This window comes from Athene cunicularia, assembly GCF_003259725.1.
Source record: "Athene cunicularia isolate RWA chromosome 4 unlocalized genomic scaffold, athCun1 chr4_part2, whole genome shotgun sequence".
Classification (NCBI taxonomy): domain Eukaryota; kingdom Metazoa; phylum Chordata; class Aves; order Strigiformes; family Strigidae; genus Athene; species Athene cunicularia.
Window position 1 is genome coordinate 3,763,469 of NW_020799099.1, and position 14,465 is coordinate 3,777,933.

At 40.6% G+C, this 14,465-nt stretch overlaps 1 protein-coding gene across 1 annotated transcript; it reads right to left on the bottom strand.

The window, feature by feature from the left end:
* Nucleotides 1-2,149: 2,149 nt before the first annotated feature.
* ADAD1 (adenosine deaminase domain containing 1) lies at nucleotides 2,150-13,956 on the bottom strand. The gene is made up of 11 exons (XM_026847886.1): nucleotides 13,785-13,956; nucleotides 12,210-12,365; nucleotides 10,773-10,940; nucleotides 10,189-10,254; nucleotides 9,545-9,667; nucleotides 8,449-8,572; nucleotides 8,093-8,263; nucleotides 6,212-6,438; nucleotides 4,595-4,832; nucleotides 3,938-4,070; nucleotides 2,150-2,263 (listed from the first exon to the last, which is right to left on the bottom strand). The coding sequence occupies exons 1-11, from the start codon at nucleotides 13,954-13,956 to the stop codon at nucleotides 2,150-2,152; spliced, it is 1,692 nt and encodes a 563-aa protein (XP_026703687.1).
* Between the last annotated feature and the right edge of the window lie 509 nt (nucleotides 13,957-14,465).

A 14,465-nucleotide genomic window follows, 5' to 3' on the forward strand; every position in this document is an offset into this window, starting at 1 on the left:
GTAGGTTTATATACTTAAATAGTAGCTGCAGGATCAGCCTCTCTATTTGCCTAAGCTTGTAAAGAGAAAAAGAGCATGACATTGAAAGCATCTGAAAATGCATAGCAAGGGGAACTTTACTTCCTGCAAGTTGTAAAAAACTTCAGCAAACTCCCTTACAGTACTTATGAAAATCAATTTCCTAAGTGCATTTCTCCTGCTTGATTCCACAGCTTTAACAGAAAATTAAAATGTATGACATGTGACATACAAGTGTGTAACATGCGTTCATGTATTCAACTTCTGTGACATCTGTGTAACATTTGTGACATGCATCTGACATGTATGACCGATGTGTGATGTACTGTAATACAACACATGACATGTGTGATATGTACATGCTACACGTGACAACCATGTGATGTCTGTGACACATGACATCTATGTGACAGGAAATGCACACAGGACAGGTATGTGATGTGACATGTAACATGACCTAGGTGACATGTCAGATTTGACATGTATGTCAGAATCAACATGTGGCATGTTACATGCACACTCCATGTACATCACATTTGACATGTCTGTCACTCATGACATGCACAGGTACAGCGGGTGTATATGCACGTGTCTATATACATACTGAGAGGATACATGCACACCCCCCATACATGCATGCACATATATACGTGCGTGTGTGTGTGTGTATATATATCCTCACCCCTGGACCTCAGTTTGTCTCAAGCAGGGAGAGGCGAGGCCGCTCTCAGCTGGAGGCTGGTGGTGCAGTTTGTGCTCACAGGCCTGTCTGTGGCCTGTGTGGCCAGCCTGGTACATATGTATGTGTGATGTGCATGCGGTCTGCGTGCACAGACCTGTCGGTAATACACCTTCAGCCTCGTTACTGGAACCACAGCACTCTTGCCTCTCTCAAGCTTGTGGAACCACATATTTTGGAATCACTGAAGCAGCTGAGGAAAAGCCTAGATAGAACACCTACATGCTTTTATCTACTAGCTCAGTGCATCCTGCACCTGCTGATACTTTATCAAAGAACAATCTAGATACAAGAACTGCATTCATATTGTTGCCATCATCTTCTTTCTCAAGGATACAGCCATCATGCTCAGAACACCACACTGTTTTCACAACAGAAACTCCCTCATCCTAAGAAGAAACCTAAGTTTCATAGACATTTGGGTTTACTGTTCAATTAATAAAATGGCTGAAGTACACAGAAAAAGCTCAGTTTCTTGCACATATTTAAGGCTTCTAGCTTACAGAAAACACCCTGGTTATGATGTCTCAGCAAAAGTCTAAGTCCATACAGACAAATGGTCCAGAAGTATATAAAACACTAACACACTACCAAGGAAATAAGTTTTAATACGCCTGAAACAGGCAACACAATGGGTGGAACATTCTCCAACTCTTAGAAAGGAAATATTTCATGGAACAAACACTATATGGAGTACGTGCCACAAAAACCCAACAAACAATACCACCTCCCAGTTAAAAGATACTACCAGAAAACAAAATAGCAGAATAGCAAAAAAAGATCGACAGAGCTACAAAGTCAATGAGTTTCAACAACTTCAATATCAACAAAACAACTGTCTCCAGTAAAGACTCCACATATAATTATAAAAAAACATATTAAAGGAAAAAATACTGGAAAACAGTTTTTCCTTTAGAATCCTCCTACAATAAGAAGCTGAAACATGACTATAGCACTACACTGTTACCGATGTATGAAAACGCTTAACAGCTTCCCACCCTTGTAGGATATACAAAAATCAAGTAACATAATGGAAGTGTACTATTTAGCTTAAACACCCCAATATTTCACACCGCCACCCAAAACTGAAGTATGGTACTTAACAACACCCTTGCCATAATGTTACCATATTCTTACCATAAGGAGAAAAGAGGTGACAATGGGGGAGAAAACAAAACAGATTTGCAAAACTGTTAGAGAAATCATCAACATTTGGAAGAAATTAAGCTGTTACAGATAGTTTAATAACTGCATTTAAGTTGAAAAGAAGCAGCTCTGGAATGATTTTCAAGCTGCAAATATGAATCCTACAGTTAAACATTTTACCAATCAGAATTACATTTTACTGGAAGAAATCATCCAAACCAACTACACACATAATCCACCTTGCAGTCAGTCTCTGAACTGTTCAATATGTGAGGACTTTACAATCCAGGACCCATAACTATGTTGCTCTAAGTAGCTTTGCAGCAAATTTTTAGCTTCTTGGTACAATTCAGATTCAATCTAAAAAAAAGAAACAGAAATATCTCAGCAATGATGGTTAGAGAGACCTGTGTTCTTTATCCCCAGCATATAATATGAACAAACAGAAATCTTGTAGAAAAACACTATCTACTTAATCTCCTCAATTGCCGACAGTGAAAGTGTTACAGACTCTAAAAACATACTCTTTTTAGATGTTTGGGCATTTATCTGGATGAGAGAATTGTTTTGTTTAATATTACTCTTTTACAGCATCTTTTGAGTTTCAATACTATCTTTACACAGAAAATAAACTTCTACCATCACTCAATGCAAAGATAAACACATGAACAGACAATTAGCAAGCCATTCTATTTTGAAGTAGTTTTTGAATCATTAAAAAAATTATCTCTTGCATGTTCTGACAGGAGGGAAAAAAAAAAAAGACAGGTACTTTATAAAAACTTAAGTTACACATAACAATTTTGTAAATAAAATATATTTCTTGGTCAAAGGAGAGGAAAAACCTGGGAAGAGTACCAAGAAGTACTGGGAAGATGAGACTACCTATTTCCAAGTATGGACAGAAGTGAGTGAACTGTGTTTACAGCAATCAAGAATCACAGTAGCTTCTTTAAGTAATTTATCTGTATTTTTATATGAAAAGGAAAGCCTGGGACCTAATGCTGTCTGTCCATGAACAATTCCTACTTTTCTACTCCTCTGTGACCTAAGAATACTCCCATATTGAAAAGGAACTCATGAACAAAAATCCCCCAACTTTTTTAATATGAAACTATCTTACGTGAGGAAAATGGCCAGCAACCTCTGCATGCCGAGACAAAACACAACAGATCTTCACAGAGAATGTCTCAAGATTAATTCAGCAGTTAATTTTACTTGAATATAGCCAGTGAAGGAGATACAGCTCTTCAGAAGTCTTCAGCAAAGCAGAAAGTCACCCCTGGCTACCAAACCAGCTTTGAGAGTAGCCATGAAGCATCTCCTTACTGAAACGTCCCCTCCCCTCCCATACCAGTGAAATGAAGAAAGAGCTAGGATATTAAAATAGGATATAGAAATTAGGCACTCAAGAAATGAATGTATAAGTTAGTTTAGAGATAAAGATGGAGGGCTTAGAGATCAGACTAGGGACTAGAGGCCCATTAGTTAAAAGATAACTAAGATTAAAAATAGGATAACAGATCATAGTTGATGGGCCAGAGAGCAGAACAATATGGAAACCTTGATTAATAAAAGCTGTGAGAGAATGCTTCCTGATGGAATAGGAAGACAGCCCTAAAAACCGGTCAAAACCAACCCCATGGTCTGGCCTGAGTCCAAGAGGCTACAGAGACTGTGCAAGGAACCGAGGTAAAAAGTTCAATAGTGAAGAAGAGGAGCTACTTCATCTGCGCAACTCCAGACCACGACCACCAGGACACACTGTGCAGACGCAACTAGGAGGAGACTGGGGCGGAACATATGAAAAAGACTTTCAGGCTCATTATAATACAAAGCAGGGATAGGTTATGCATATGTATAGGTGTATTATGAATATGTGATGCTTTGTAGCATAAAGCCAAGACAAGGTGCCACAAGAGGTGCGCACGTTTGTGGTGGAACAATCCCCCATGTGCCTAAGCGCTGAATACACATACCTACTTTCTAACCTTAGAGGTTGTGGAGCCGTGTTTCCGCAAGTCACCAGCTTACCTTAGCTTCATGGTACGTTGTAACTTGAAGCAAATCATTCCGTTCTGCTTCCTTAGCAAGCAATTTGAAACGACTAAACATGGCCGCCTTGCAAAGGCGACTTGCCATGGAAGCACCGCTTTTGAATGGTGAGCTACAGTCAAAATGAAAGAGTAACAAAACTCAGTAACAAATACATTACAGTATGTTGCTTTGACCATGACAGGATTTTTTTTTCCCCCCCTCTAATGCTTTATGAATACAATCACATGATTCTACTTCCACTTTCAGTGAGCAAAGCTAATGCAAATCAGCAGCTGTGAGAATTTAAACACGCCAACCAAAAATGGTTTTCGAACTGGAATTCATTTGAACAAGGATGCCAACTGGTTTTATGTACTGTGAAAACTAATACATTCACTACAACAGACAATGGAATAAAGACATCTCAGTTCAAAGAACTATTTGTTTTTGTATCTTGATATCTCACTGTGAAGTTAGAAGATCTCTAAAACTACATCTAACCATGAGATGCATTCACCTAACACAGGAGAAAATGACTCTATTTGGGTAATACTATGGCCTCCATGCATAGCTTAAAAAGGGAATATGCCAATGAACCTGCACAAAACAATAATGCTAGCCATTATTTCCAACATAACGAGGAAAAATTCTAACCTTTCAGTGGTTTTTCCATTTAACCCATCCACAACTTCCAGTGATGTATCTGACAATGACCAATTCAGACTAAGAGACCTCTGTGTATAGTCCATTTGAATTGGGTGTGCAGCATTCACCAAGTAAGTATGGGCTCTGTTGACCACATAAGGCATGGGAAGCTTTGATGCAAGTGCATCATCAACACGTCGCTTTATAGCTATTTCTAGTCCTCTTGTATCATTGCAATTTCCATTTCCTGTTAAACAGAAAAAGGTCACATATAAGTACATCAAATAAAAAAAAAACCAAAACAACCTAATAACACAGATGTTTCCATTGGTCTACATTATATTAATTTTTCTACACATAATTCATGTTTGGAAAAATCAGTTCCTATCTTCAGTTCACAGAACAGAAATGCTTTCACAGTTTCTTCTCCAGAGACATCATTACCTTCACTGGATGCATCCTTTTTGGAACAATTAATTCTTCATCAACTAGTTACACTCCTTGCAGAAGACACCATTAAAATAGAAGCTGCAACACAAACTTTGATGTTCTAGATTACAAAATAAGCTAGGGAGTTGTCCACATTACTCCATATCCAACATATTTCTGTCTGCCTAGTAAAAAAAAATGCTTTGCTCCATAGTATCTCAAGGAATGGGCATAGAATTTCTATTAAATTCAAGTGCAATACATTATAGATTATGTTTAATCTGAATACCACTTAAGTGAGCATATCAGAAATTTTACTATCGCTTTTAAATAAAAGTGCCCAAACTTCCTCAGAAGGAATAGGCAGTCATTCACCAACTCTCTCAAGATCATTTGGAGCACTTCAAAAACCTTGTTCTGTGTTAGAAAAAGAAAAGCTGCTACATCTTCAATGCCTGAGGAACTCCTACATCTGTGTACTAAGTCTCACAATACAAATACTAAGAGCGAGGAACACCTGTAAACCTTCAGGATAATAAATAAAAGCTACTGAAACGAATTCTGGTAATAATATGGTCTTCCTGACTGCCACAAGATCCTGAGAATTCACTATCATCTTGGTAAACCTTATTCCTCAGCAAAACATCTATTTGCATTAACCAATACAAAGGGGGGAGGTGAGGGGGGCACAGACCACGATCACACAGAAAACTGAACAAAGAATTTCCAATAGAGCTCTTAAAATACCCAGGGCAAAATTGAGGGCTTTCAGTTAAATACTGGCAGCTCTTCCACCACCACGTCTACAGTTAACTGGCTAACACAGTCACCTTAAAGTCACCATATTTGACTGAACAGTTAACAGCGTGTGTCACACTTGGTATTTTGTCAATATCTAAAATTTAATTTGTTATAAAACAATGCTGCATTTATTCTGTTACTCTAAATACACAGTAAAGGAAGAACAACCTGGCAAGACAAAACAAACCCACAATGACAAAAGAGCAAGCCTGAGTTCTACGTTAGAACATTGCAAAGATGAGCGGAAAAAAAAATACACACTTAGTAAGTACCTTTTCAGAAAAATGCTCTAATTTGTTGAAGAACCATCTTGGTTCAGTTCATGCTTTATAAAATGTAATCAAACTGCAACTTGAAAACATACAAAAAACCCACTGAGATTTGCATTAAGCTTACCTACAAGAATATTGTTGATATACACTGGTTCAATGAAGTGACTCAGCAACGCTCCCTGAATACCAACCACTTCCCATTTTGTTAATTTGTCACTAGCTGACATACTTCTGGCTCTAACAGTTTCAGGTGGACAACAAACAGCTGGGTAAATCTTGCCTTCTACAGCAACATGAAGATTCAGTTCTTCACTAGCTTCGTAAGCAGATATAGATTGTGGATTGAGGTGTCTAAAGACAGACAAGAAAGTGAATTTCAGTGAGAACGTACTCTATTCAGAGATTATTGTAAAGTGGTATCTGTTTCTCAGAAAACAATTATCAAGGGGATCTGGGCCTTACATTATGTTCAATATCTGTTAATTTTAGAAACACCTCCTTCAGCTGCTCAAATGACTGGAATTAGCATTTAAATAAGTAATTCAATCCAATCTTAGCCATCAGCTGTGCAAATATTAAAAAAGATCAGCATATGCTGCAAACAAGCTATCACTTTGTGTCTATTTAACACAGTGACAGAAATTACTTGCGAGGCTGTTCATCTTGTGAAAAAGCAGCTGTAAAGTTGTTAATCTCCTTTAAAAGGTAATATATACTGTGATTTCTCAAAGTATTTAAAACAAGCAGATGCAACACATTAGGGAGACACAACAGCGATTGCCGGAAGCAAAATATTTTTCCCCCCTTAAGTAAAGAAGGCAAGAAGTCAAAGCCTGAAGTTCTGAGAGAACTCTCCCTAATTTTATTGTAACTTACAATGTTATGGTTAAAGGTGCTTTTGCTTTACTACATTATTATAAAGCAACCATTTAATTTTGGCATAAGAAACATACTACTGCCTGTTAATAAGTGGACACATTTCACTATTTCGTGGATTACTTACAAGTAGTGCCTTTTTAAAAATTATCTTTAAATAACTCTACACATCAGCAAATCTGCTCTATTAGAAGAAAATACGTCCCAGAGTTTGTCTCAAGAGTCCACACACCAGAATGGACAAAAAGCAAGAGAAAAAGCGCTGAATCTGTGATCCATCAACTATTACAGAGTAGCTAACTGCATCCAGTCCCATCAACGCATTTCCTTCTAAGAGCAGGCTATGACACTGAAAAATAATTTAAAACCTTCTGCAGTTCTATGGGCTCCCCTGGTCAGCACAACTCCCAATAAACTGCCTGTGACTTCCAGTTCACAAGGCTGCCTTCCAAACACCCATACACAGTACAAAAGCAGCTACCTGTCTTGTACATAAAGTTATGACTGTACAACTTTCAGGGACATTATTCCACTGCACCACTGTAAGGCACACAAAATATCACTGCTCATATTAACCTGGTGAACCTGCAATTGCTGCTGGTTATATGTTAAAACTATTAAATTTCTGAAATTTGTGGGCTTTTTTTAACAGAAGCTGGAAGCGTAATAAGCACAGGAGTGTATTTGTCCCATCAAGTTCCTCTCATTACCTTTATTTCTATAATGCAGAGCAGGAGCTTGTTATTTTAATTCAAGGCTTTTTATACTCCAGTTCAGCAGTGCAAAGGATGACATTAAGTCACCACATCCACTTTCTCAGTGGTTAAATTTAATGATTTATTAGTATTTTAACAGTATCTTGGGAGGGGGGTTAACAGGTAAGCAGGTATCTGTAATAAACAAAGCATCATCCTGAAGCTATAACCCATGCAAAGTTTTTTGTATCGCCATATTGAGCTGCATCTCACACACTGAACACTACCACCCTGAACATTAGCGCTTCCAAAACATGACAATAGCCCACCCCATCTTAGAAATGTGTAACAACGCTTAGCACTCAAACCGTGTTTGTCACTGCAAACAAACTCATCTTCCACTATAACATCTCTGAAAATACCAAGGTACTTACAGATGTGCTTTTAACTGAGCCGTTCCTTTTGGAAGCTGATTCATGTAGAGAAAGACAGTCGTGTTTTGCTTTAGGGTAAGCAGCTTGGAGCCCGCTGCTGTGCAAAATATGGATTTCCCTGTCCTCACCGGATTTTCATTATAGAACAGCATAAGATGTCTATAAAAATACCTAAAATAAAGTGTTAAGTAATGGTAAATGTGAAAAACACTACTTTGTTTACAAATACATGGACATACACATTTAATTCACATGCTTTGAAAATAATCCAGAAGGTGCTAACTAGAAAATGCAAGTGTGCTTATATGTGCATTTGCAAAACTGAGGAGAACTGGTAACTGTACACACATTCTCACCTAAGCAGAGCACGCCTGGCAGTAACAATGGCATGGCTGTCGTGCAACACTCGTCCACAAGGTTGAAAGCACTGACTGTAGTTACATTCTCCTGTTCCTAGAGCTACAACTTCATGCTGTCCACCTAAAAAGAAAACATTTCTTTTTACGTGGCTGTGGTGGGTTAACCTTGTCTGGTTGGCAGATGCCCATCAAGCTGCTCTCTCACAGCCCTGTCCCTCAGAAGGCTGGACTCAATCTTCAAGGTTTTTTCCAACCTAAATGACTCCATTAAAAAATACACTGAAAAAGCTTGTAGGTCAAGTTAAGGACAGGGAGAGTGCCTGCTATTTGCCATCACATGCAGAACAGACTCAATAGGGAAGATTAATATATTGCTAATTAGAGTAGTATAGTGAGAAACAAAACCAGAACTAAAGACCTGCTCCCCTTACCCTACCTTCCTCCCAGGCTCAACTTTACTCCTGACTCCTCTACCTCCTCTCCCCCCCCTGCCCAAGGGGCGCTGGGCAGCATGTGAAACATCAGTTCCTGACACTTCATCTCTGCTGCTCCTTCCCTGCTCCAACACCAGGTCCCTCACGCAGGATACAGCCCTTCATTGAATCACTCCAGCCTAGGTCCTTCCCACAGGCGGCAGCTCTTCAGGAATTGTGGGTCTCTCCCACAGGGTGCAGTCCATCAGGAACAGACAGCTCCAGCATGGGTTCCCCACAGGGTCACAAGCCCCACCAGCAAACCTGCTCCAGTGTGGGCTCCTCTCTCCACAGGGCCACAGGTCTTGCCCAGAGCCTGCTCCAGCCTGGGTTCTCCACGGGCTGCAGCTTCCCTAGAGGCACATCCACCTGCTCTGGCCTACACAGCCTTATGCCTCTTTCAGACAGCACAAGGAAGTGCTTATGTTGGTCTTGAACATTTGCACGACTGTAGCACAACCATGCATGAGACAGAGCCATCAGAACAGAGTATGTCAAAGAAGGAGAGCTTTCCCTTCCCATTTATTTACCAGATCAGAAACGTCTTCCTCAAGGCTCTCTGGGAACACAAACAGCCTAGGTTTCCCTCTCCCCAGTACTCACGGTCAAAACAGACTTGCCTTTTCCAATGATGAAGGCAGCCAGTGAACTGCCACAACTTTGGTACTCAGGATGTTTGGTAGTCAGGCTGATAAAGATTTCCTTAAGTGTCTGTGGAAGTTTTTGGTACGTAAGCTGTCCTCCTAAATAAAAGTCAGCAAGACACAAATTTGCAGGGGGGGGAAAACCCAGATGGGATCAACCACTTGCCAAATTATAAATCGAAACACATGGTAAAAGCACTACTACCAACACACACTTTTGGGATTCTGAAGATTATAACAATGGACAGGAATAAATTAAGGACAAGAATACCTAAACACTTTATGCTTTTTTTTATTCGTGACAATAGATCAGGGATATAGATCAAGTTCCATCACCTACTGCGCACAGGATGTCAAGTAAGGACAGAAATCCTGTTTCTGTCACCATTTCACCACTTAAATTCAAGCAACTGACTGAAGTTGTGTCTCTGACCATCGGTTCTATAATTTCCTACATTAGTGACACTAATTCCTACAGCATTCTTTAAAGAGAAGAAATTGACAATAACAGTAACTTTGTAGAGATCACTACATGCATTGCAAGAAGAAAAAAGAAAAAAGAAAATCAAGCATTTGCTAGGTAATTTGAATCGATAGAGAAAAACAAGACTATTCCTTACCCAAACAGATCCTTGAAACCCAAGCAGAGCTCGTTGGAGTTTGGGGCTCAGCAGTACAGGGAGGATCTAAGAATGTAACAGTTCAAATTGGGATGGACATTCCAAATTTCAAAACATGGATTTCACACTACTTCCAGGAAGTTACAAGTTTCTAATTCTCTAAGAATTTTCTGATTGTGAAGTCCTTGTAAGCATAGACCTATTTAGGCAGCAACCCTTAAAAGAAGATAACTACGTTTGAAAGTAGTAACTCAGTGTTGAAGCCTTTTAATCATGAACACTTAAAACCCCTTAGGATCAACTTAATATTGCTGTTACCCAGTGAGTAGCAAATCAAGTGCAACAGCAAGAAATAAACTAATTCCTTCAGTATTCTCTGCTCTGTGCTACAAACTGATGCAACTTCTAATACACAAAAGAAAAAAAAAACAGTGGCAGAACAATACAACGAATAACTCTGCCCAAAGGACTCCAGAAAACTGAGACCCTGATGAAGCATTTAATAAAACTACAAAGAGATTTTGCATAGGAAACCTTTAAGCCACGCTTTTCAAATTCTAATTAGGTGTTGCTAGAATACCTACCTGACTTCTCAGAAACCTCTGCCCCTGTATACTTGAAGTTAAGTAGCTCATCAAGAGCCAGTTTAGCTGCATTTAATCTAGATTCCTTCTTGGTTCTTCCCAGTCCAGTATTGTAGCAAACACCATCTACCACGGCACAAAAGGCAAAATAAGGCCGTATGATACCGCCTTTAAAGGAGAAAAAAAAGCAGATACAATTACTGACATTATCTTAAGTTACTTTTATCCACAGCTTTATGTGCTTATTTTCATTCCAGGGATGAGTACAAGACAAAAAGACAATTTTAGTAACAAACAATTCAAACCTTTCACCTCCGCAAGAATTTTGGGAGCTTTCCTTTCATGCGCTTTCCACCAAGTTCTGGTAGCAGCCAGAATTTTATAGAATTCATCTGATTAAACTCTGTAGTAATTAATTATGACACAGCTGTGTAAAGAACAAAAGGGCAGCCAAAAAGCAACATATGTGAAGGGTAGGGCAACCAGAGGAAAAAAATTTATCTGTATTAGTGCCACCAATACTAACTGTAATAAAACATATATATTTATTATTCAAATCTCAAGTTATGGTTAAATATATTATTCAGTAAATTAAATATAAAAAGAGATTGTGTTAATATCAGATTGTATTGTAACTGGACTTTGTTGTGGTCAGACAGTGTTATGGTTCTATGTGGTTTTGCACTTTACGTGTAACCTAAGGTTTAAAAAGAAATAAGGCATTATGTATATAGTTTTTATGGTTAAAATCAGTTGTTAAAAGGGAGCTAAAATGACCGCCGTCTGCAGGCCAAATGGTGTTATGTCCAGACCTGTCTGGGCTATGGATACACGCACACCTGTGCTGAGCCATTCCCCACCTCCCCCACGGTGGGAAGCCGGAGAACTTTCCCTGGCAACAAAAACCCGGCGAAAAGTTGTTTACGACTTGCAGACCCCTCAGGGAGCACCCCCACCCTCATGAATATTCATGAAGGCTGCACTTTAAAATGACTCCGTTTCGGGAGGTAAGGTGTGTGTCTTGGTGGAGCTGAGACTCTTCCCCGCACACCCAGCGCTGATTTGCTCACTTTCGCTTGCTAATAAATTTTATTGACCACTACAAGAAATTTGAAGGTGGTTATTTCACTTTAAATTACGATTAATCCGTAACACTCCGCAAGAATTTTGGGAGCTATCCTTTCATGCACTTTCCACCAAGTTCTGGTAGCAGCCAGAATTTTATACAATTCATCTGATCAAACTCTGTAGTAATTAATTAGGAGACACAGCTGTGTAAAGAACAAAAGGGCAGCCAAAAAGCAATATATGTGAATAGGGCAACCAGAGGAAAAAAAATCATCTCTGTATTAGTGCCACCAATACTAACTGCAGAAATTCAGATTGTCTCAAGCATAAGCAAATATTATTTTATTTAGGAAAAGAAGAACTGTTTACCTGGCACACCAGTTTCTTTGAATTCTAGCTGTAAATGGTGCATTTGTGCAAACTGATGCAAGGCAGACACTGGGTGTATTAGCCTCTGTTTATACATTCCAATAAACTCCTCTGTGTCTTTCTTTGGAGGATGTGCTGATGATGGAGGTGTGTCGGCTGCTTCCAAAAGAAAAGATTTTGAAACAACATTAAGAAAATACACTCTCCGACAGTTTAAATCTGCTTTTTTGATGCTCTCAGAAGAGCAAAAAGCTAAAACATTTCCTCTGGAGCAGTACTGCTTTGTACTAAACCCTCCATTAGTAATACGAGCAATTCTGAAACGGTGTGTTATCTCCTCTTTTAGAAGCAGCAAAGTTTTCACTTTGAGTACTGAATCCATTAACCTGTGAACACAGACATGTAATACAACCTAGATTCCTCCCCCCCTTGCAAACCAGTGATCAAATAAAAGTTGCTGATGACAGCTTCAAAACAATGGAGCATGTGGTTTTGCACACAAAACTATGAAGTGGTGGAACTCCCTGTCATAAAGCACTATACAAGTTTTAGCAACCACGTACATTATTCAAAAAGCAGGTAACTCATTCAAAGCAAAACACCCACAAAGACCTGCTGAAGAGAGACAGCACCTCTGGCTGAGGTGGCCAGGACGAAACATCGGGACAACTGCACTGCACCCCCACCCTGACCCCACACGCTCACGAAGAACCACACTTGGAACCAGGACAGCAGGTGGTCGGGCAGTTCATCTGTCCTAGCACAGAGCCCTTCTGCTCTTCAGAGAGCAATGTGAGGCAGGTCAGTCAGGTCGTAAGAGAATTCTGCAAATTCTGAGTAGTCCCGAGGCAAACCCACACTTCTGAGTGTCATTTGAAAGACAAACTCTTCCAAGGAGCACGCTGTCTCTGGGCGTTTGTCTTTGACATAGAGGTCTCCTACAGAATCATCAGTTAACACTTCCTACAGCATCTACGTCTGAAGAATCAGTGTTCTTTTAGACTTAAGAGAAAAATGAAACCTTTTTCCCTGTATCAACTCTAGGATGGACGGAATCATCATCTTCAGGGTTGCCATATACTCACGTACAGTATCTGCCAGCCAAGAACTAAAGTAAACTGCTACCTTCAAGTCTCATAAATAGATGCTGCCTTCACCTCAACACAACTATTCGAAAAGACAGAATTCAAAATACATCCTGGCACATCTGGAACCGCAGTTAAAACTTTTCTCAATGATCTCTGTGAAAATTCATGCAGCAGTACCTGGCCTGTATTTTGGTAACCTCTACAGCACTTTGAAAGTATAACTGGGAATTTGTAATTATGAAATGCTGCAGACTATACAGCCCACCCTACAATGAATCTCTTGCTCTAACAATCTTCCAGTACCAAAGGACACAGGAAGAAGAGGAACAATTTCAAGCAGATGCTAAGAAATCATTTAAGAAAATACAGCAGTAAAAGCAGCAGGGGTTGCAACCTTTCAGAAAAAGGGAAAATGACGAAGTTACTTTCACTAGCATTAATAATGTATTTTAATAGCTGCTCCCAGTGTATACACTGAAAACTATACCTGGATTTGGTGCCACCTTTGGTACACTGCACCTGTCAGAAGGTGGAAGCTCTGGCCTTCCAGCCACAGCCTGAGAAGACTTCTTAAGAGCCCGAGCTGGCAAAGCCTTCCTTTGCACGAGGTCAGAAAGGGGTGTTCCAACACCCTGAAACCAGCCGTCGCTGCTAGCCATTCTTGACCAACCTGAGTTGAACAGTGAAGTTATGAGATGTTAAAGGCATGCTGCAAACTCCAGTTTTCTTAGTTAAGACGTTTCACAAGGCCCCTACGCATCGCTGGAACTCTGCTTGCCTTTAGGCTGGGGCAGGAGAGCCGAGACCCTTCGGAGCCCCTCACACCAGGAGGTTCACCGCCTCCCCTCACGCTTAAGGCGGCTCTGCGCCTCCTCTGCAACCAGCCCGAAGGGCGGGACGAGACACAAGCCCCCGGCCGGCCGGCGCTCGAGGGCGGCTCCCTCTCCGGTTGCCCGGGCAAGCTGGCGCCGGGGAGGAAGGCCGTGGGACCCGATCGCCTCTCCTCCTCCTGCGCCGTGAGGAACCCGCGCCCCTCGGGCTCGCCCGCCCCGGCCGTGCCGCTGCGAGGCGTTCACAGCCGCCGGCGGACGCCTGAGGCGAGAGGAGGGAGGAAGAGGAGGCGGCGGCGCGGGGGGTGGGCGGCGGCTGCCCCTGCCCGCTGCCCTGA

Coding starts and splice junctions, on each gene's coding strand:
- ADAD1 (XM_026847886.1), bottom strand. CDS start 13,956: ATGGCTAGCAGCGACGGCTGGTTTCAGGGTGTTGGAACACCCCTTTCT. Junction 12,366..13,784: donor AAAGGTGGCACCAAATCCAG/GTATAGTTTTCA, acceptor TTTTGGAAGCAG/CCGACACACCTCCATCATCA. Junction 8,573..9,544: donor TGCCTTCATCATTGGAAAAG/GCAAGTCTGTTT, acceptor TTTTCTTTTTAG/GTGGACAGCATGAAGTTGTA.